General features: G+C 39.4%; 1 protein-coding gene across 11 annotated transcripts in view; it reads right to left on the minus strand.

The window, feature by feature from the left end:
- Positions 1–22043, minus strand: part of Erc1 (ELKS/RAB6-interacting/CAST family member 1) — a 294181-nt gene that overhangs the window by 207479 nt on the left and 64659 nt on the right. For all 11 annotated transcript variants that reach the window (XM_040739043.1, XM_040739041.1, XM_040739040.1 and 8 more), the window contains 3 exons: positions 8718–8885; positions 2631–2768; positions 273–413 (listed from right to left, as the gene is read on the minus strand). In XM_040739043.1, the coding sequence (XP_040594977.1) occupies positions 273–413; positions 2631–2768; positions 8718–8885 (447 nt within the window). The remainder of the gene's footprint in view (positions 1–272; positions 414–2630; positions 2769–8717; positions 8886–22043) is intronic.

A 22043-nucleotide genomic window follows, 5' to 3' on the forward strand; every position in this document is an offset into this window, starting at 1 on the left:
TTCTTACTGTTAGCAGTGTTTCTCCTCCATAAATAACTAGGCTGCAGTTACTCTAGGATCTGCAAAAGTATCAGTATCACATAAGAAACCAACTCTTAGACCAAAGAACAAGGTAGTAAAGGACTAAGAAGTGATGAGCAATCTACTGTAGCCATCACAGCTTTCTGAGCATCTAGAAAGCCTACCACAGAAGACTGCACAATGCAGACAGCAGCAGATACATGCAATGCAATAAATAAGCGAACCGAGTAACTCCTTTTGGTAATCCTAACCTCCTTCTCTGAGAGGTCTCCTTGCAGTAGACTGACTTTTTCTTTCAAGTCTTTAAGATCTTTTTTGTAGGTGTCAATCTCCTCTTGCTTCTCTCGCTCATCTCTGTCCCGCTGCTCCTTTAAGCGTTCAATTGTTCGTTCCTAAAAGGAAAGCACACCAAGTAATGAGCAAACTCCCATTTGAACTTATATCACAGAACATACTCTGCTTCCTCTGACCCAACTCAACATTTCTATCATCTATTAAAAAGACAATGATAAGCTCTTCAAGAATTCACTTTGCAAAGAATCCATTTTTCCTATTGTAACCAATAAATGTCCAACTTTGTTTTTAAATTCCAACAGTAGTTTCCTATCATTTCAAATGTTATTAGAGATCACTAAAGAATTCTCTTGAAATATTGCCATTTAAACTCATTTTTCAAGTAACAAAAAAGTTATGTGGATGCCCTTAGGAGAATAAGTAACATATTTCTTCACCATAATGATACTGACATACACTACCCAAAAAGCAATAGAAATTACTCATAACTCATATATCAAAAGGGGAGGGAAGCTATGATACAATAATCTAACATAAAAGAGGGCAAAATACTTGATAGAAAAATTGAAAATTCTGCTACCAGGTGTTCAAGAAGTGTGAAGGCTAGAGAAATGTATTATATTTCTGGGTAATATTTCTAAACATACTGACAGAACATGCCTTCATTCTGGCAACATATCAAAGCATTTTGAGTCCAAAAGACCTAAGGAATGTTGCCTTATGCCTCTAAAAAGAATCCAGTTAAATATCTCAAGGAAAGTATGGTACAATGGGATAATCCTTTAATCCCAACACTTAGGAATTAGAGATAGGAGGAACAAGTGTTAAAGACCACCCTGAGTGTTAACGGTTATTCTTAGTTGTCAACTGGACTACATCTAGAATTAACTAAAACCCAAATGACTGGGCACTCCGGTGAGGGATTTTTTTATTTCTTAAGACCCACTTCTAATCCAGATCTTTGAGGTAAGAAAATGCACCATTAATCCAGCCTTTTGAGGTGAGTTAATCTGGGCCATACCTTCTACTGGTAGCCTATGTAAAGGACATGAAAGGAGGCTAGCTCTCTCTTTCCTGCTTGCTTTCACTCTCACTAGCAAGTCCATCATCATCATCATCATTATTATTTCTCCTCCTCTTCCTCTTCCTCTTCCTCCTCCTCCTTCTTTTTCTTCTTCTTCTTCCCTTCCTCCGTCCTCCTTCTCCTTCTTCTTTTTCTGGATTCTGGCATATACTAAAGAGTAGCTGAGACATCCAGAATTGTTAACTAACAAACTACTGAACTCTTAAACCTTCAGTTGATAGACAGCCATTATTGAAAGAGCTGGACCACAGCCTGCAAACCATTCTAATAAATCCCCATTGGATGGACGGATGGACGTACAGATGAATGGACAGATGGGCAGACGGATGATAAATTCATCCTATAAGTTCTGTTCTTCTAAAGAACCTTAACTAATACACTGAGCTACACTGTAAGCCTGAGGCCAGCCTAAGCCACATGAGACTTCCATCACAAAACAAGCCCCCTTCTAAAAAACAAACAAACAAACAAACAAAAACCAACAACAACAAGAAACAAAAACATTCTCTAAAATACATTCTAAGATGGTTTAGGCCACTTCTTCATTCAAACATTCCTTAAAAAAATCAAGTGTACTCACAAAGGTAAAATAAACTAATGAAAACCAGTACTCAGTGATTAAGAGTACTGACTGCTCTTCCAGAGGACTCATGTTCAATTCCCAGCATCAATGGTTTATAACTACAGTACCAGGAAATCCAATGCCCTCTTCTGGCCTCTGTGGACACAAGCCATATGTGATACAGACATTGATATCAACAAAATATCTATATACATAAAAATAAATAAAATTTAAAATTATTTTAGGAATAAGCCAAACTAGAAAATAGTAAGTATGTAATATTCATGAATAAATTCCATGAATATGTCATGGGGTAGGAAGGTAACAGAGGAGAGCTAGTCTGAGATAGCATCCTGATAATCAATTGTCTAGTATCTGGTTCATCTTGTTAAATAATGAATTTTCTTTTAGTCCAGAAAGCAGCAAAACGGGGAACACATGCTGACTCTTTAGGAAATGTGGCTATGGTATTCTGGTGTGCAACCAATCTTGCCTAAATAGTCAATGCTAACATCTAACAGCAACTAGACTGTCTTTCTACTCTATACTATGCACAGCAACAGCAAAGCACTGTTTCTATGAAAGGATTTCTTCTGTATTTATAACCAATTTTAGAATAATGAGATATCAGAACTCAAAGGTCTGGGAAGAGTCAGGCCAATCACTCACTTTCTCTGCAAGAGCCTCCTCCAAGGTCGTTAGCGCTGTGTCTGTGTTGGTGGTGTCCGCCTGCAGAGACTTGACTCGCTCTTTCAAGCTGCTCATCTGTTTCTCTTTATCTCTCAGTTGTTCCTGGAGATTTTCAATCTGAATGTACATTTAAGGGGGAAAAGTCACTTTAAAAAGTGCACAAGAAGGTGCAATGACAATTATTTAAAGCATAAAAAATTATGGTTTTTGGGTGTGTTCTCTGTAAAATAATTTAAACTTTGTTTAAAAATTATATTCTAAAACCTTACAACAGTCAGAATTTTGCACCACCACAGAGAAAAGATAACTATCCTATGGACATACATTCAAAAAGGCAACTCCCTAACAAAAGAAATCAAAGTTTCTGTCTTGCAAAGCAGAAAGTCCCAATGTGCTGAATGGGACTGCAATGAATCCATATGAAATAGGATTACTTCTAAGATGTAATGCCCAGAGAGATATCTGCACAACAAACTGAGAGACAAAGAACACTGAAACTAAACAGAAAACCGGTAAAGGAAAAACTGTTCTTGAATGTTAGTGATTAGATTTTTAAATCATCTGTGGCCCTTCATTTCTTCACACTTAAATGTATTCATTTACTGGAAAGAATTACTGATTTCCTCTACCCAAGTACTAACCAGTCTGACCCTGCTTGGCTTAAAGATCAGACAAGACTGGGCACATTCAGTCATATGTCACTAGACAATTACCAATTTCCCTAGAGCAAGCCAGGCACTGACATACTAAGGAAAATAAAGAGGCCCACTTTTATTATCTGACATGAGAAGGGAGAAAAAGTGACCCATTATAAAGCTGAAGGTGAGCAACAGATGGACCTATTGACCTAAAGAATAGGCTGAATTTCAGAGAGATAGGAATGATAGATGATCTATTTAAGTATGCATTAAATTTATGCATGAGTAAAATTTTGTGATACTCAAATATACTGGAGTTTATTCTAAAGAGAAAAATCTAACACAGGTGAACTGAAATAGAAATATTTTAAGTTAGTTACTCTAGAAAGACTAATTCCTTAAAACAACCTCTCTCATCATGACACTATTGAGTTGGAAATACAACAGTATATTATACAAGGATGTTTTCTCCCTACCTGATTTTTGTAACAAAAAAAAAAAAAAAACTGGTACCAGAGGAAAAGAAAAAATAATGCAATATTACATGAAGAACACCAAATCTATATACCAATTATACACTGCCACAGATTTGCCAACATCTTTTATTCTGGTTTTATCAGCATTGCACAGTTGTCAGGAGCCATCACATTTCACTGAGTGGCTTATGAGTGCACATAAATCCACATAAGTCCAGTCAAGTGAAACTGAGTATTCTGCCTTGGAAGCCTTAATTCCTGCCAAGGAGAGCCTTCCTCAAAGTCTCCCAAAGTCTTCCCAAAGAAATCCCAAAGGACTTCCTGCAAACACCTGGACCACTGGAGCAGCTGCTTTGACAATACCTCCACAAGCTATTTTAAGCAGAATTAAATTTACTTTGATGAAGCCAGTCGATCAGAAAGGCCCTGGTCTTCATTTTCTGCAAATACTTTCCAATATTGATGGTAGAAGTAAAGTCTGGATGAACTGATCATAAACTTGCATAAAGAGAAACACAGTGAATTTTTCTTTCTTCGAGCAAAAGAACCCTAATTTCTATTACTCTACAGTTTATTAAGGTGTATTAACATGACACAATTAAAACTATAAAGAGCAGCCTGTATATTGTCTATTTATTTTGGCCTCTGAACTTTATTTAAAATTAATCATGTTTCTAATCGCCAGATATAGTGGAGCACATCTTTAGTCTTAGCACTGGGAGAGCAGAGGCAGGAAGATCTCTGAGTCAGACTGGTCTACAGAGTGAGTCCAGGACAACCAGGGCTACACAAAGAAAGTCTGTCTTGAAAAACCAAAAAAAAAAAAAAAAAAAAAAAAAAGAGAGAAGGAAGGAAAGAAGGAAGATAGGAATGAAGGAAGGATTGACCAACAAAATCTTAATATACTTAAGCACAGCTATAAACACAGTTTGCAGCAGATGTGATAAAACAAGCCAGCAACCCCAACCCTTAGGATGCACAGGCAAGCAGATTTCCATGAGTTTGAGACCAGCCTAGGCTATATAAATGCAATTTCAGTTTTCATATCAGTGCACACTGCCATGGTTTTCCTTGTACACACATCTATGGTATAGCTTAATCTTTTAGTTAGGCATATTAAAATATTAACAAAAATTAAGCATAACATTAAAATATACTATAATAAATGATGCTTAAATTCTTCCTAGAAAGTTAAATTACAGTAGCCTACTGCAAAAAAGTTTCCTACGTTTTTAGGTGAAAATGTGCAGGGCTAAAAGAGAGAACACTGAATTTTATTTCTTTCCTAAACAATTTTAACAAGACAATAAAGATGGCTATATTCACTTAAGTCAAATTCATTGTATAAGAATTGGTTATAATTTTCTCACAGGCTAGGTAATTTAAGAGTCTACATTATGCACAGGTAGAGCTCTAACAGAAATTTTTGGAGGATATAATACAAAGAGCTGTCAAGTTAGCTCAGTGTGTAAGGGGCTTCAAAACCAGGGCTCAATCCTTGGAATTCACATGGTAGAAGGGAGAACCAACTCTCAAAAGTTGTTTACAGAAAGGTGAAACAACAGGATGTTCTAAGAGAAGGTAAAAATACTCCTTCCTTAGGGAAGCTGGTTAAAACAGGAAATGAACAAATCAAAACAGCTTCAGTCAGTCCCTGAAACTGAGCAGATCCCTGGCCTTTCCCTCCCCCACAGGATATAACAACAGTAAGGACTTCCCTCCCCCGCAGGATATAACAACAGTAAGGACTTCCCTCCCCCACAGGATATAACAACAGTAAGGACTTCCCTCCCCCACAGGATATAACAGTAAGAACTTCCCTCCCCACAGGATATAACAGTAAGGACTTCCCTCCCCCACAGGATATAACAACAGTAAGGACTTCCCTCCCCCACAGGATATAATAACAGTAAGGACTTCCCTCCCCCACAGGATATAACAACAGTAAGGACTTCCCTCCCCCACAGGATATAACAACAGTAAGAACTTCCCTCCCCCACAGGATATAACAGTAAGAACTTCCCTCCCCCACAGGATATAACAACAGTAAGGACTTCCCTCCCCCACAGGATATAACAACAGTAAGAACTTCCCTCCCCCACAGGATATAACAACAGTAAGGACTTCCCTCCCCCACAGGATATAATAACAGTAAGAACTTCCCTCCCCCACAGGATATAACAGTAAGGACTTCCCTCCCCCACAGGATATAACAACAGTAAGAACTTCCCTCCCCACAGGATATAACAACAGTAAGGACTTCCCTCCCCGCAGGATATAACAACAGTAAGAACTTCCCTCCCCCACAGGATATAACAGTAAGGACTTCCCTCCCCCACAGGATATAACAACAGTAAGGACTTCCCTCCCCCGCAGGATATAACAACAGTAAGGACTTCCCTCCCCCGCAGGATATAACAACAGTAAGGACTTCCCTCCCCCACAGGATATAACAACAGTAAGGATTGCTGGGAAAGACTGAGACAAAGTAGCCTGGAAGAAGCAGATCAGCCAGGGCCCAAAAGAATCAAAGTCAGGCATAGCTGCCGGAAGATGCTCAGGCCAAATGAATCATAAGGAAGACACACCTTCCATCTGTTGCACTGCCTTCAGGTTGGACAATGTGCTCCAGGTTTCTAACTTTCGTGAATTGTCACTATGCTGGAGTAGGCTTTTGGTGAGGCAGCTGTGTTTGAGTCAATCCTACTCCTGAAAGTAATCCCTCACCACATTCTTGCATGTAACCTAGTAAAACTCATTGGTTCACCAAGGTGGACTTTGATCGTATCCAAACACTGGTCTGTCATCAGTTCCCTATCTAGGCGAGCAGACATTTGTTCAAGTCTTCCCAAGAATAGTGTCACACAACAATGATGACAGAAACAGACTCTAAATTTCACACAAGGAAATGGGGAACCACAAATAGCTAGACATCACTAAATTAAAAAAAAATATGATGGAAAGAATAACTTATTAATACCACAAAGACCAAAACTTGAAACAAAGCCACAGATACAGAGACCAATAAAAGAGACGTTTTAAAACGTAAGTTTTGAAATATGCCACAAATCCATGTTATTAAAAATTAACTGACTATACAGACATTCATGCATACAGTCAAAAACTAAACATCTAAAAGTTACAGCAGACTAAATGTGTTCCATTTTTAATGGGGGTAAGGGGGAATGCTACAAAATGCTAAAAAGTAAACCTATGAAGAGACACTTTGTAGAAATGAAAATGCAAAGACCTTAAATACATAAAACTACATTCCATCTTATTTACAAGGAAAGAAATTCAGCCATAATGACAAACTATCTCCTCATTACCGGGTTGGCAAAAGCAAAGAGGCCAATAAAACCCACTTCAGATGGGTCTTCCGGGCAAACACTTTCATACACTGCTGGTGCTTGGGACGGTCATCAACATTATAAATGCCTATCACTTCACCAAGGTATTCTATTGCAAGGAGTTGATCCTAGAGAGGTAATTTATACAAATATAAGCTAAATATAAACAGTTCTTACTGTAGCAATATTTTCTATAAAGCAGAAAATGTGGGCATGCACCCAGTATAAACGTTGCTAACAAAGCTAGAAAACATCTATACAATGATAACATCTTTGGAACACCTATCTTTGGGTGGAACTTAAAAATTGAACTTTAAAAAAAGAAAAAATAACAGTAAGGAATGGTAAGGTGTGTGTCAAAACACACACACACTCACACACACATACTTTTGCCTGTATATAGCCTATGCAGGTGTCAGGAAGAATATCTCCAAAATGTAAACAGAATAAGAATATATATTTGCTTCTCTATGTGCAGGCTGTCTTTGGAGCACAGAAGAAGTGAGCAGTGTGAGTAAAAAGATCTTTTAAAACAACAAATTAGCCGGGCGTTGGTGGCACATGCCTTTAATCCCAGCACTCGGGAGGCAGAGGCATGCACTAACAAAACAGTCAATTGTTATCTAAAAGTGTTTAAAGTTTTATAATTTTAAAAAGTAAATGAGAGTAAGGAAATATAAACTGAAAACACAGGACATAAAACTACATTCCATGATCCTCTGCAAATAAAAAGGCTAAGTCTTTGCCAAGTTCAGGAAAGAAAGTTCTTCCCTGGTGACTGTTAGCAAGTTAACAACAAACTATGAAAATGTCAAACATTGCAAATCTATCATTTCAACAGAAATGAACCATAAATGGCATGTCTGTAGTAGTTATTACCTCAAGGAAAATTTTATATATATACGTTAAAAACTAGAAAAAAATACTAGTAGGGTTTTTTGTTTTTGTTTTTTGTTTTTTTGGTTTTTTTTTGGTATTTACGAGACAGGATTTTGAGGCTGTCGGTCCAGCCTGGCCTCAAACTAACAGAGATGCGCCTGCCTCTGCCTCCCGAGTGCTGGGATTAAAGGCGTGCGCCGCCACCACCACCCAGCAATACTAGTAGTTTTATTTTTATTTCAAAATAAGCTCATTTCTAATCATGATTATGATCAAAGAGGTGATCCAGTCTTCCCTTACTGCACGCTACTACATAATGAGGAGTGCTGCAATCGAGGGATAAAAGCAGCTCAGCTTGCAGGGTTGCCCTGGACACTATATGCTTAGTACAGCAGCAAGTCTTACTCTTCAAAATTGTCACCTAAGTAATGAATATCCCAATTAAAGACAGTAGAGGTAGGTTAGCTGACCAAATACCACGTCAATTTAAAGGACACTTTTGAGAAACAGGATGATAAATCCTACTGACAGATATTAACACTGCTGAGCTCATCAAAGACTGAGCATATAGAGCAGATTTAGCAATCTAACTCCTGCAACAATGGTTCCCAGTACTCTGTAAAATCTAAACAGAAGAAGAGCGCTCTAATGGCCGGGGTCAGAGTGCTCACAATAGGGTAATGTCATAAGCAGGACACTGTGCTCAGATCACCTGTGCCTTACCTTCTTTTGAAGAACATTGACCTTCCGTTCCTTCACATCCAGCATGTCCTTGAGGTCATGTATCTCTCCAGCTTGTGTACCCTTCTCCTCAGCCATATCTTGAATTTGTTTGGTTTTTTTATTCAGCATCGTCTCCTTTTCTTCCAAACGCAATCGAAGAGCATCCACCTAAGAACAGAAGATTTACAGACAATGAGCGGAACAGAAAGGAGAGTAATACTGCTGTGGAATAAGCTTTTTGTACCCTGTGAAGACTTGTCACTTAGACTGGTTGAATAAAAAGCTGAATGGCCAATGATGAGGCAGGATTTTTGGGGTAGAGAGGATGCTAGTAAGAAGGGCATAGGAGGTGCGGAGAGATACAAGCCAGAGACAGAAGAAGCAGGAAAGCAGCATGGGCAGTACACAGTAAAGGTAATAAAGCCATAAGACAGAAAGTAAATTAATAGAAATGGGTTAACATATAAGAGCTAGTTAGAAACAAGCCTAAGCTATCAGCTGAGCTTTCAAAATTAGTAAGTCTCTGTGTCATTATTTAGGAGCTATCTGGCAGACAGAAAGAGACTAGCTATAGAACAAAATTCCTAGGAATAAAGTTGCCCATATTTTAAAGATAATAAAACTGGGATTCAGGAGAGTTAAATTACTTTATTTTAAAAATTACAATAAAAAGTGATTAGAACTTAAAAATTCCAAATTTATCATATTCAAAGGATATCAAAAAGTGCTACATTTCTGCAGGGACTTCCCCTTCAGCAGAGTATAGTAAAAGTAACATCTTGGGCGGAGGAAGAAGCAGTTAACTCTTCTAGGATGTTCCCTAGGGGAACAGAGCAGAGCTCAGCTGTAACCACTCTCTAGGAGAGGAGCAGGATTCCTATGTCCTGTGAGGAGATAATCCCCCACTGCACAGCAAGTTTCAGGTAGCCTGGCTTCCCAACAACTCAGGACACCTTTCCCTGCAGGCCTGAGCTGACCTATTGTGGCTCTACTCTCTAGAGCTGTCCTGTTGTGGCTCTAGGTATAGCCTGGCTTCCCCAGAAGTCAGGACACCTTTCCCTGCAGGCCTGAGCTGACCTATTGTAGCTCTAGGTAGCCTGCCTTCCTGACAAGTCAGAACACCTTTCTCTCCAGGGCTGAGCCTTCCTCTACAGAGTGTATCAGTCAGAAAGACTGTTGAAAGAATCAACATTGGACCTGGTTTTTAAATGACAAATAGAACCTTATTAGATCTGAAACAGAAAGTAGAGGTAATCTAGGAAAGGTAGGAGAATATTTTGAAACAGCATGTTTTAGTAAACTCATTTGAGATGGCTGAGCATAAAGCAAAAGAAGGGCATGGGATGACCCTAAAATGGCATATAGAAAGTCCCAACTGCCAAATACAGAACTTAAGTTTATCCTGTTTGCAAACAAAAGTCAGTAAAAGACTTGTAAAATGGTCAATATTCACATTTCAGAAAATTAACTACTCTGATCACTGGGAACACAAAGACAATTGTTATTCTCCACCTTTTGCAGAAGTTAGAACCTAATGGAGAAGACAGCAGGATCGGAAAGTACTAAATATCTTTCAGGGAGCACTAAAACTGAAGCATAGTGTTTTCTAAACATACAGAATAGGGACTAGAGAGATGGTCCCGTAGGTAATGGCCAAGCTGACAAGCTGAGCTCAATCCCCAGAATACTCTGGAAGAGGACTGGCTCTCACAAGCCTGGGCAGCTTATGAAGGATAAGCAGATGCTAGCTAGTGAGGAAGATACCAAGAGAACCTTTTAGAGTAGAGGTACCATAAATACTGATGATCAGAGGAGACGTTAACCTCTCAAGAAGCTACACACAGAATGGTTATAGCTAAGGACGGGTAGAAAGTCACAGGGAAGGAAGCTAAAGACAGGTCCACATCAATTTCAGGTCTAGAAGCTTGAATTTTATTGCTCATACAAAGGAAGGAAGAACCTTATTTCTTAAAAGTCTCCCTGACAATAACTGACATACATGATAATGATCTAAAAATACCACCCAACAAACTAGAAATCCTGTACACCTCACTTCTCAGTTTCTTGCAACTGCGAATATAAAGTACCATAAACTGGGCAGCTTAAGACAAAAACTATTTCCCCACACAAATCTAGAGGCTAAGAAAAGTCTAAGAGTAAGAGTGTAGGACTAAACCTCCCACTGAGCTCTCAGCTGGTCATGCCACCATGTCTTTCCAACACCATCACAGACTCTAACCCTCTAAAATTGAACCAATTAAGTGCTTCCTTTTTAAGTTGTCTTGGCTATGGTGTTTTGTCACAGCAACAGAAGAGTAACTAAGACACAGCCTATTTAAATATAAGTTGCCCAAATGAATCTGAGGTTTGGGTAGAAAGGTGTATATGATGGGCACTATTAAACTTAAAACACATACTGCTATAAAACTCTCCAAAATGCTAACCTATAACAAACGTTTTTAATTAACAGATGAGTACTCAATAAACACAAGTGGCACATGGAGAAACATGAACTCACTAATGATTGAAAATGAAGAAACCATGAATCTAGAATGGTATATGCTTGGAGTTGTGCCATGCCCTGCTTTCTAGTTTTTGCTAGCTTCTGTGATGGGGCTTTGGAGAAATCTTGGGAGATAAAAAGAAAGATCTCAGGGCAAAACAATCTGTGTGAGGCTGGCACAGATAAAGCAGCTGCTCTAGAAAATCCTGAAGTATACTGAGACTAGGAATATAGTCACACTGCTCCATTCTCCAAACTCTGTGATCAAAGGACTTCAATACTCCTCAAAGTTATAGCTATGAAAGGCCCTACGGAGCTTTTAAGTTAGACCTGTCAATATGTAGTAAACTATAAATTGAAATTTACATAGCTCTAGGGCTAAGGGTATAGCTCAGTTGATAGTATGCTTCCCCAGCTCACAGGAAGCACTGGGAGCTCAGTCCTCAGTATCACATTATTATATAGCAATTTCCTTCAAGTTAAAACATTCCCTCCTAGAGAAAGGCTCCTTAAGACACAGGAAATTTTAAAAGAGGCTCATAAGACACTAGAAGTCCATGTGTCTGGGAATACTGAAACTTAGAAGATTCACAAGGCCCCTCCCCAAGTTTATAGAAGCAATTAACTTCTGCCAGGGGAGCTCCCGAGAACAAACTAGTTGAGCTACCTAAGCAGAGTTTGTAACCTGCTAAGCTGACTGCAAGTCATGCAGAGACCTCTACAGTTCAGGATTTTGTGAGGTAGAGTAGGCTTTTCAGTGATACAACTGCCTTGAGTCCTGCTCCTATAAGTACATCCAATAAACTGACTAATTCACCAAGTTAGACCTCTGTGAATTGTTTCTTTGGTCTGTTGTCAGTTCCCTCTCTGGGATGAAGAAACATTTGTGTCCCATCTTCCCAATAGATGTCTCACACAACACACATAAGTCAGATGTGGTAGCATGAAAGGGAATCAGTCATTTCAAGATGGGCTGACCCTTGAAACAAGGGTTGTACCCTTTCTCCCAAGAGAGTGAGTGACACATTGAAAGTCTTAGAAATTGGTGGCAAGGACAGGACCAATCAGAGAGAAGGAAGGGAAGTTATGAAGGGAAATGATACCAGGAGCCTAAGAAAAGTCTAACCCAGAGACCCTGGGCAGACTCTAACCTCTGGGGTCCCTCTCATCCCCTTAATGGAACTGGATCTATTCTAATCTATTCTAATAAAGTCTGTCATTTTTGTTCTTTTGTTTCTTTGTTAGTCCCTTGTCTATGGCTGATTCTTCTCCATTTGAGCCTTTTTTACAGCCTTCTCAATCTCTGTCATGTTCACTCTCTTTAGGTTCTGTGTCAGTCACTCCTGTTTTAGACTATGGCCACTTTCATGTTCACTCTACCTATAACCTCAGGATCTGCAAAACCATTCCCCATTCCCTTCTCCAGTGGCCCTCCTCTCTTCAACTGTCACTTCTATTTCCTGTCACTTTCACTGTATCTGAATGGGTCTTCTTTCCATGACAAGCTAAGCAGTACTACCCCTCGCCTAGGACCCCTGCAACAACCTCCACAGACAAAGGCTGGAAGAAGTTTGTTAAATTACATTAGGAAGTCCATTATAGAAGCTTTGGATGGGGCTGGAGAAATGCCTCAATGGTTAAGAGCATTAGATGTTCTTCCAGAAGACTAGAATTTGATTCCCAGTATCACATGGCACCTCACAATTATCTGTAACTACATTTTTAGGGGATCCAAAGCTCTCTTCTGGTCTCTGTTGGCATCTCACTTGAAAGTGGCACTCAGGCATACATAAAGACAAAATACCCATGCACATAAATTTTTTTAACTTTTTATGTAAAATACATATTTCCTTAAAAATATAGTAAAAAAGTATAATTGTTTAAAATATTTCAAATCCTTTAACGACTGTGTGTGTTGCGGGGGAGGAGATTAATCTAAGACTAAGTACACTTTTTATATCAGTAGTTCTCAACCGCCCTAATATTGTTTAATACATTTGGCATTTAATAAATGTTTACATTAATGCTTTAAAACAGTTCCTCATGCTGTGGTGACCCACAATCATAACATTATATTCATTGCTATAACAGTAATTTTGCTACTGTTATGTATCATAATGTAAATATGTGTCTTCCGATGGTCTTAGGTGACCCCTGTGAAAGGGTCATTCAACCCTACCTCCAAAGAGGTCATGACCCACAGGTTGAGAACCACTGCTTTATATTATCTAATAAAGCTTAAAAGAAAGACCCAAAAGAAATGAATTTGGGGCTGGAGGAATGGTTCTGCCGTTCTTGCTTCTTATTACAACTGTCTGTAACTCCAGTCCCAGGGGATCTGACATCCTCACAAGTCATACATGAAGGAAAAACACCAATGCACATAAAATAATAATTTTTTAATGGGTACAGTCCAGTAGGGTGACAGGAACAAGGGCCACTGGTTACATTGTATCAGATGGATACAGTGTTGCATCCAGAAAGCAGAGAACAGAGAGAGACAAGAAGTAGGTCCAGGCTACGAAACCTCAAGGCCTTACCCCAGGGATTCATTTCAAGAAGGACTCCTTAAAGTAACACCATCTTTCCAAACAGTGACCTCAGATGGCAACCAAGTGTCCACATGTGCCCCACTCGAAACAACACACACACACACACACACACACACACACACACACACACACACACACACACGAATTTGTGGGACACATTTCATATTCAAACCACAACAACTAAGAATAGGTACATTTTGAAAAGAGCCTAGAAAATATCACTACAAAAATAGCAAAATGCATAAAATTTCAAATTTCCCAAAGCAATAACTGAAAACATAGAAAAGTAAAGTAAACTTTCATACACTAACAGTGGAAATACAAAATGAAACTAATTATATACATAGGATATATTTATTTCTTTCTTTTTTTTTTTTTTTTTTTTTTGGTTTTTCGAGACAGGGTTTCTCTGTATTGTTTTAGAGGCTGTCCTGGAACTAGCTCTTGTAGACCAGGCTGGCCTCGAACTCACAGAGATCCGCCTGCCTCTGCCTCCCGAGTGCTGGGATTAAAGGCGTGCGCCACCAACGCCCGGCCAGGATATATTTATTTCAACCTTAATATAGTTTGTCATAATCTGGGAAGAAAAAGTTTCCACTCCGCCTACATTTCGTCTTAGTTAGGGTTTCTATTGTTGTGAAGAGACACCATGACCACAGAAACTCTTATAACGGAAAATATTTCATTGAAGCAAACTTTTAGTTCAGAGGTTTAGTTCATTGTTCACTGTCATCATGGTGGGAAGCATGGTGACACGACGTGCTGGAGAGGCAGCTGAGAGTTCTACATCTGTATCAGTAGGCAGCAGGAAGAGAGTGCCACACAGGGCCTGGCTTGAGCATCTGTGACCTCAAGGCCTGCCCCCAGTGACACATTTCTTCCAATAAGGCCACACCTCCCAACAGTGTCACTCCCTATGAGCCTATTAGGGTCATTTTCAATCAAACCACCACAATTTCTTTCTCACTCCCCAACATAAATGCTGCACAGCAGGGGAGACCAGAAAGCAATATCAAAGATAACAAAATAATCTGAGTCACTTTGTGACAGCTACTTCAGAGAATATTTTGGAAGTTACTTAAAGAGTTAAACATACACATATAGTTACAGTTACTACATGATCCACAAATTCACTCTGAGTGAACAGTATTATCCACAAAAAGATTTGCACACAGTGTTCGCAGAAGCTTCATTTGTGACAGCCAAGAACTAGGACAATTCAAGTGCTGACTGAGAGCTATTTAAACTGTGGAAAAATATTTGTCTCTCAAGTTCTTTCAAGTATTAATTTCAGGAAAATGGAAGGCTGTCCCTCTCTAAATTGGGGATGATAATACAGCAGGAAGATGTCCCTCATGACTTCTCAGTGCTAATCATTTCAATGGCCCAACGTCTCACAGGACAATATTTGCCCAGCACATGTAGATGCATTAGGTGCACTCTTGCATTAGATTTCTAAGTCAGTTTAATATTAATACCTGGGAAGGTGACAATGCTGATCAATTATAAATACCTGCATGTCATTCTGAGGGATTGCAAAGTACAAGACCCATACAACCTGAGTGCAAAAGGGATAGAATGAGAACTCATTATAAACATAAACTTCTGATGCAAGAGTGATTGGAAACATGAGCTTTGATACAAAAAAAAATCTTGTATCATAAATATTAGATACAGAAACTATCAAAGTCTCTGCCTTAATTGCTAAATTAACTTTTTTATTACTCAATATTCAACTCAAATTGTGTGTATTGTGTATGTATGAGTGTGTGTGCATGCACACACTTTTCTATGCCATACAGAATTTAAATGTGCTGGTTAGATGATTTAAAATTTAAAAAAAAACACTTTGATATAGCTATACTGATTTGCTATGAATTCTGCAGCAACCTTATTGGTCTAGAATGACCTACATGTGTAGTGTAATTTTACATGAGGTCTATATTTTGCAAACCACACAAAACCCTCAAGGGAAACCCCTCAAAGGACACACAGTCATCCCCCTAACACCACTCCTAGCAGGATGATAAGGTCTTGCTTATCCACATCAACTGATCACAAGGAACATCTACCTTATTTGCCAAGCATCAAAGTCTGTGGTAAATTTGGTAGGCCAACTTACTAAAAACACAAGGCTTTCCTCTACAATTGGAAACAGAAAAAATATCTGCCTTTCTGCTGTGGCTTCACAATTCTGATCACACAACTATAAAGTATCCTTGTTTTGTCTTACAAAGCAAATAAACATTTGTACAATAAACTGAGGGGGAAGAAAACTGCCTGTTCCCTTTTGTGTACCTCTTGGCTATGCCAATGAGAATCTTCTTAACTCTGAATGAACCTTTTCAACATTCTCTACACAGTACAAACAGCGTCCTCTAGAGAATTGAAACCCACAGGCTCTATCACCATAATGACAATTTCTGAATCTTTACTTATAGCCCCAACCAGTTCAAAAGCCCCAGGGATTCAAAGAATATTTCCTATTTAAGCCAGTGCTTCCATTAATAATTTTAGATTTTTTTCATTTAGGTCCTTTAAAAAAAAAACTAAGATGACTAATGTGGATAATTATTTATGTATGTTAAATCTGACTCAAGGTTCTTTCATGTTATTTCATACATTTTCCCCAAAATTTGCAGGATTACACAACAGAAATCGACAGACCCAAGATATAGCGTGTTCCATCTGAAATTGCATCATCTTGTCTAGTAAGATATCACAGAGGGAAAAGGAGCCTAAGGGTGACTTAGATCCCCAGTTGGAAAGAACAAGTTCCGCAAATGGTTCTCTAACAAGTGATGGTGAGAACCAAAGCCTGAAAATTGTTCTCTAGCCTCCACACATGGGATGTGACATGTGTCTATGTGCATGCACAAACACAAACGTGCATGTACACATATATGAGGCAGATGTAGGAGGCAGGGAAGATGGGCTCAGTAGTTAGGAACATGCTACACAATAATGAGTACCAAAGTTTGAATCCTAGCATCCATGAAACACAGATATAGAAATAAATAAAGGTTAAAAAATACAAGTTAACCTCCAAATTTTAGAGATTCTGGGTATAACTCAGTGATATCACTTGTTTAGCATACACAAGGTCCTAGATTAAATCCAGGGCACCACATAAAAAAATACAAATGATAACAACAACAAAAATCTCCTAATTTTAAAGTTGAGGGAGTCAGGGTCCAAACTAATTAACTGGTTTCCCATAACCACTTTTGGCATCATTACCATACAAAGAAGATTAGAAAAGGGGTGTAAGACCAAGGAACTAAAATCACAAAAACCACACAAGTAAACATATTTTAAAATATCTGAGGTGCTGAATGTGGGTGTCAGTGAGGAGATCCAAGCAATCTATGGGGCTTTGTGTGCCAGTATTTATCCCTGGCACACAAATGGACTTTGGGTGCCCATCCCACAATGAGGGATGCTCTCTCAATCTGTACACTTGGAGGAGGGCCTAGGCCCTCCCTGGAATGAAATGCAGACTCTAGAGATTTCCCCATGGAGGACCTTACCCTCCCTGGGGAATGGAGTGGGGATTGGGTGGGGCGCTGGGGGGCTGGGGGGAAGGAAGTGGGCGTGGGGGGAAACTGGAACTGACATGGGAAGCAAGCTTGTTTCTAATTTAAATATATAATTAAAAAGTGTTTTAAAAAAACAGAAAAATATTTTGTGTGTGTGTGTGTGTTTCAGTCAGTATTCAATTGCTGTGAAGAGGCACCATGACCATGGCAACTCTTTTTATAAGCATTTAATTGAGGTCTACTTATAGTTCAGAGGTTTAGTCCATTATCATACATGTTTGAGTTCCTTATAAAAAATTGAGGAGCTGAAAGTACATTGGCTGCCAATGCCACATTGTCCCCAGTGATGCTCCCTTTCCTCACGTTAATGTACTTGTGATGCCAGCTGTAATCTCTCTGAAGTACTCCAAACCTTTGAAAGTAAAATCCCACATCAATATCCAGCTTGGCAGCTCTCCCAGCTAAACATCCATCAGTTTCTTCATCAGCAGTATGAAATACTCCAACTTGGAATTCTGGTGTTCCCAGATACCTGGGGTTTTGTTTGCTTGTTTTTTGGAGTCTCACCACATAGCCTAGACTTACCTTGAACTCCTAGCAATCCTAATGCCCATTCACTCAAAAACTAAGAGTAGCTATACAAACTACGACACCTAGTTTTTGTTTTTGTTTTTTTTTTTGATATTTCAAGGGCTCTTGACTGATGTAACAACTAAGAGAGTTCTTTGAGTCTCAGTTGGGACTAACAATGCTGGTACTGTGAAGACTTTGAGAGACTCTTGAGACAGATTAAGTGCATTTTGTACTGAGATGGTCAAGAGCTTTGGTGGTAGTAGGGTAGAGATAGAACAGGAGTAGAAAGAATGCTAAACTGGTGGCAGAATTTGGGGAGGCTATGAAATCCTTAAGAGGTGAAGCCTGGCTGGTGGAAGTAAGATATTATTGGTGGGCCTTTGAAGGTGACAGTGGCACCTGGTTCCTTTACAGTCTTGAACCCTGGTTAAACATATGCTCACACCACCATGAGCTCAACTATTCTGAACCCTGGTTAAACACATGCTCACACCACCATGAGCTCAATTATTCTGAACCCTGGTTAAACACATGCTCACACCACCATGAACTCAATTATTCTGAACCCTGGTTAAACACATGCTCACACCACCATGAACTCAATTATTCCACCATGCATGCCCACCATGATGAAGTGAAAATTTTTTAACCCATGAACCAAAATAAGTCTGTCCTTTACTGCGTTGTTTCTGTTACGTTCTATGTCCATGGGGATACTAAAGCAACTAATGTAGGAATGCAGGAACCAAATTAAAAAAAAAAACTGATATCAAATGAAAGTATTATAAGCAAACAGAGTGGCACACATCATAATTTCTACGCTCAGGGGGCAGAGGCAGATGAGATGGATCTCTGTAAATTTGAGGTCAGTCTAGTCTACATAGAGAGGTCCAGAAAAACCAGGGCTGCACAACAAGAACCTGCCTCTAAAATAAAATAAAGACCAGGTACTGTAAAATATTTTTATTTTTTTGGTTTTTCGAGACAGGGTTTCTCTGTATTGTTTTGGAGGCTATCGGTCCTGCCCAGCCTCGAACTCACAGAGATCCGCCTGCCTCTGCCTCCCGAGTGCTGGGATTAAAGGCGTGCGCCACCACCGCCCGGCACTGTATTTTTAACACATAAATTTAAGGGTCCTTGCATAGTGGAAGAGAACTATGTGACCAAACATCTACTCTAGCCAAAACAACTTTAGGAACAGTAGTATCATTATTCTTACTGAGAGGCTCAAAAATGGGTTAAAAAACAACTTATATACAGTCACATAATAATTAATACTGAGGGTTAGCAGCAGTCCCTGGTTTAACATAAAACCTCTATTTTTTTCCTCCTTTTTTTTGTTTGTTTGTTTTTCAAGACATGGTCTCTCTGTATATGTCTTTGCTACCCTAGAGTTACCCTGTAGACCCAGACTGGTACTACATGAGTAGTCATACCCTCTCCAGCAGTCATCAATAGCTCCTCAACTAGCAGTAGATCTTTTGGGGCTCTGCCTACATCTGCACTGGGATTAGTGACAGACTTGACCTTGTGCAAGTAAAACTCTACTTTCAACTATTATTTCTTCTTTTAAAGATGTACTTATTTATTCTGTATACAGTGTTCTGCCTACATGTACCTGCAGGCCAGAGGAGGACACCAGATCTCATTATAGATAGTGGAGAGGCCCCATGTGGTTGCTGGGAACTGAACTCAGGACATCTGGAAGAACAGCCAGTGCTCTTAACCTCTGAGTCCTCTTTCCAGACTTCAATTATTTTTTTCTACTAAAGTTTGATCACCTATGTGAAGGTCAACAGATTAAAAGAGAAATTTATAATCAGAGGCAATTTCAATAATATTGTAGAGTGCTGAACACTAGAAGTCCTCATCCTGGACATCCTAGAAGAAGGGAGGAGGGACTACCACACAGACCTTTCCCCACATTAATGTTTTCCTTGAAGAATTTTTGATTGAGGGGTTGGGAGATAGCTTACTCAATAAAGTACTTAAGAAAGCATGAGAACCTGAGTTAAACTTCAAAATGCATCTGTAACCTAAACACTGAAGGAAATGAAATAAGAAGATCCCTAGGACTTGCTGGTCAGTCAACATAGCCTAACCAGCAAGCTCCAGGGCAGGTAAGATAGCTTCCCTCAAATAAACAAGGTAAATGGTACCTGAGGAATAACACCTCACATTGGCCTCTGGCCTCCAAACATATGCTCACACATACAAATACACCCACACAAATGCACATTGTACATACACATACAGAAGAATTTTTAAAAGCTCCATGATCCCTGCTTTTTCATATGTCTAATTTATTGGTACCCATGTCAGATCAAACAGCTGCAATAAAGAGGACAAAATCAATTAAGAATAAAATATAACATGGCAACTTTCAAGGAATTAGTACAAACTGTCTTTTATTGGGCTCTCATAAAAGAAAGTTGCTTGGGGGAAAACTGTTGTAAAATGTCACTAGAGAAATTATTTGGAAGCAAGTGACAATAAATAAACGTATTAAATTCTTAAGATTCCCCCAAATTTATAAAGAAGCTTACTTTTACAACCTGAAAGTAAGGAGGAGATGGCTGTTTTGGAGCAACTCTCCTAATAATTTACAGAGGTAATTTCTGAGGCTCAGCTACTCCTACCCTGGCTAGAGGCAAATATAAAACCATTCAAGAGTGATAACAAATACAGTCGTTACCATCCATGGTAGAAGGGATCAATCACAAGCCCATCTGTATAAGACCTAGCTAAGAGATACTATTCAATCTGGGTACAAAGGGAACAATGGATTACCAGAGGAGAAATGTTATTATCAGACCATGACAAACTTTTACAGATCTGCATGGTCATTAACCAACTGCTTGATGGTGGCTTGCATCCCAAGCTACCAGTACCGAACTGGAAATGAGGCAGACCTTTAAGACACTGGCATTGCCTTCTGAATTTTTTGTAGTAATGTTCAAGATACCAAAACAAAAACCCTCTTTATAAATGAAGAACTAAAGGCAGTATTTTCCATATTATTTCACATTTGAAATTCCTTAAATAAAACCAAATTCAGCCCAGTAAAAATACAAAAAGACCAGAACTTCTTCAAAAATTATGCCAGCAGGGCTGGAAATATGGCTCACAGGAAAGAGAGGGTAACATAACATTTGATGACTGAGATTCCTAGATTCCACAAGGTGGCAGGAGAGAACCAACTCCCAAGAGTTGTCTTTTGATGTCCTCACTGCCATACACGCACAACCACATACACGCACATGTACTCACAAATAACTACGTGTGTGTGTGTGTGTGTGTGTGTGTGAGAGAGAGAGAGAGAGAGAGAGAGAGAGAGAGAGAGAGAGAGAGAGAGAGAGAGAGAGAGATCACACGTAATCCAAACTAACCAAGATCACTGAAATTTATAATTTACCATGGATAAGAATTAATGCTTCTCTGGTCTTGAACTTGCAGATGTGGCAGAATGAACCCTGAGGACATTAAAGCTGGAGAACTGGCCCTGGCCCTGCCCCCTGTTCATCTCTGCCAAGGGTGAACTAGCCAGGGCAATGCAGGAGAGCTTACCCAGGTGGTGAGAACAAGAGAGAGCAGCTGAGCTGACCAACCCTACAACTAACCAGGCCCTGAACCAGAATATGAGTTGGCCCACCCCAACATCCACCCCATCTGTGAAGGGACCAGACATGCAGGCCCAAAGCTGCAGAATCTCTATGACACAGGGCAACAACAGGATAGCCAAGAGAAGTTCCAGTGAGGACCCAGCATCCACAGTGTAGCAGAAACCAGAGGCCTCAAAACCAGACCGATTACTCTTTGCAAAGAACATTTACAGGTAAAGATATGTGGGTAAAAGGGTTTACTATGTGACTCACTATGTCACAATACAGCTTCCATCATGAGACTGATTTTTTTTCCTCTTAAATTTTGTTTAATTTTGTGGTTTGGGGAGATTGCATGGGCAGAGGGCAGATACAAGGGATGAGGAAATGAATAGGATGGAGATGGCATGATGAGAAAGACACAAAGAATAAATAAAAGAAAATTTTAAAAGGGAAAAAAATTCAGGATTATCGAGCCATGAGGCACAACCCCCAGGCACTCCTCCATGGTCTCTATATCAGTTACTACCTCCAGATACCTGCCTTGAGTTTCTGCT

This window comes from Mesocricetus auratus, unplaced genomic scaffold, assembly GCF_017639785.1.
Source record: "Mesocricetus auratus isolate SY011 unplaced genomic scaffold, BCM_Maur_2.0 Super-Scaffold_100676, whole genome shotgun sequence".
Taxonomy (NCBI): Eukaryota; Metazoa; Chordata; class Mammalia; order Rodentia; family Cricetidae; genus Mesocricetus; species Mesocricetus auratus.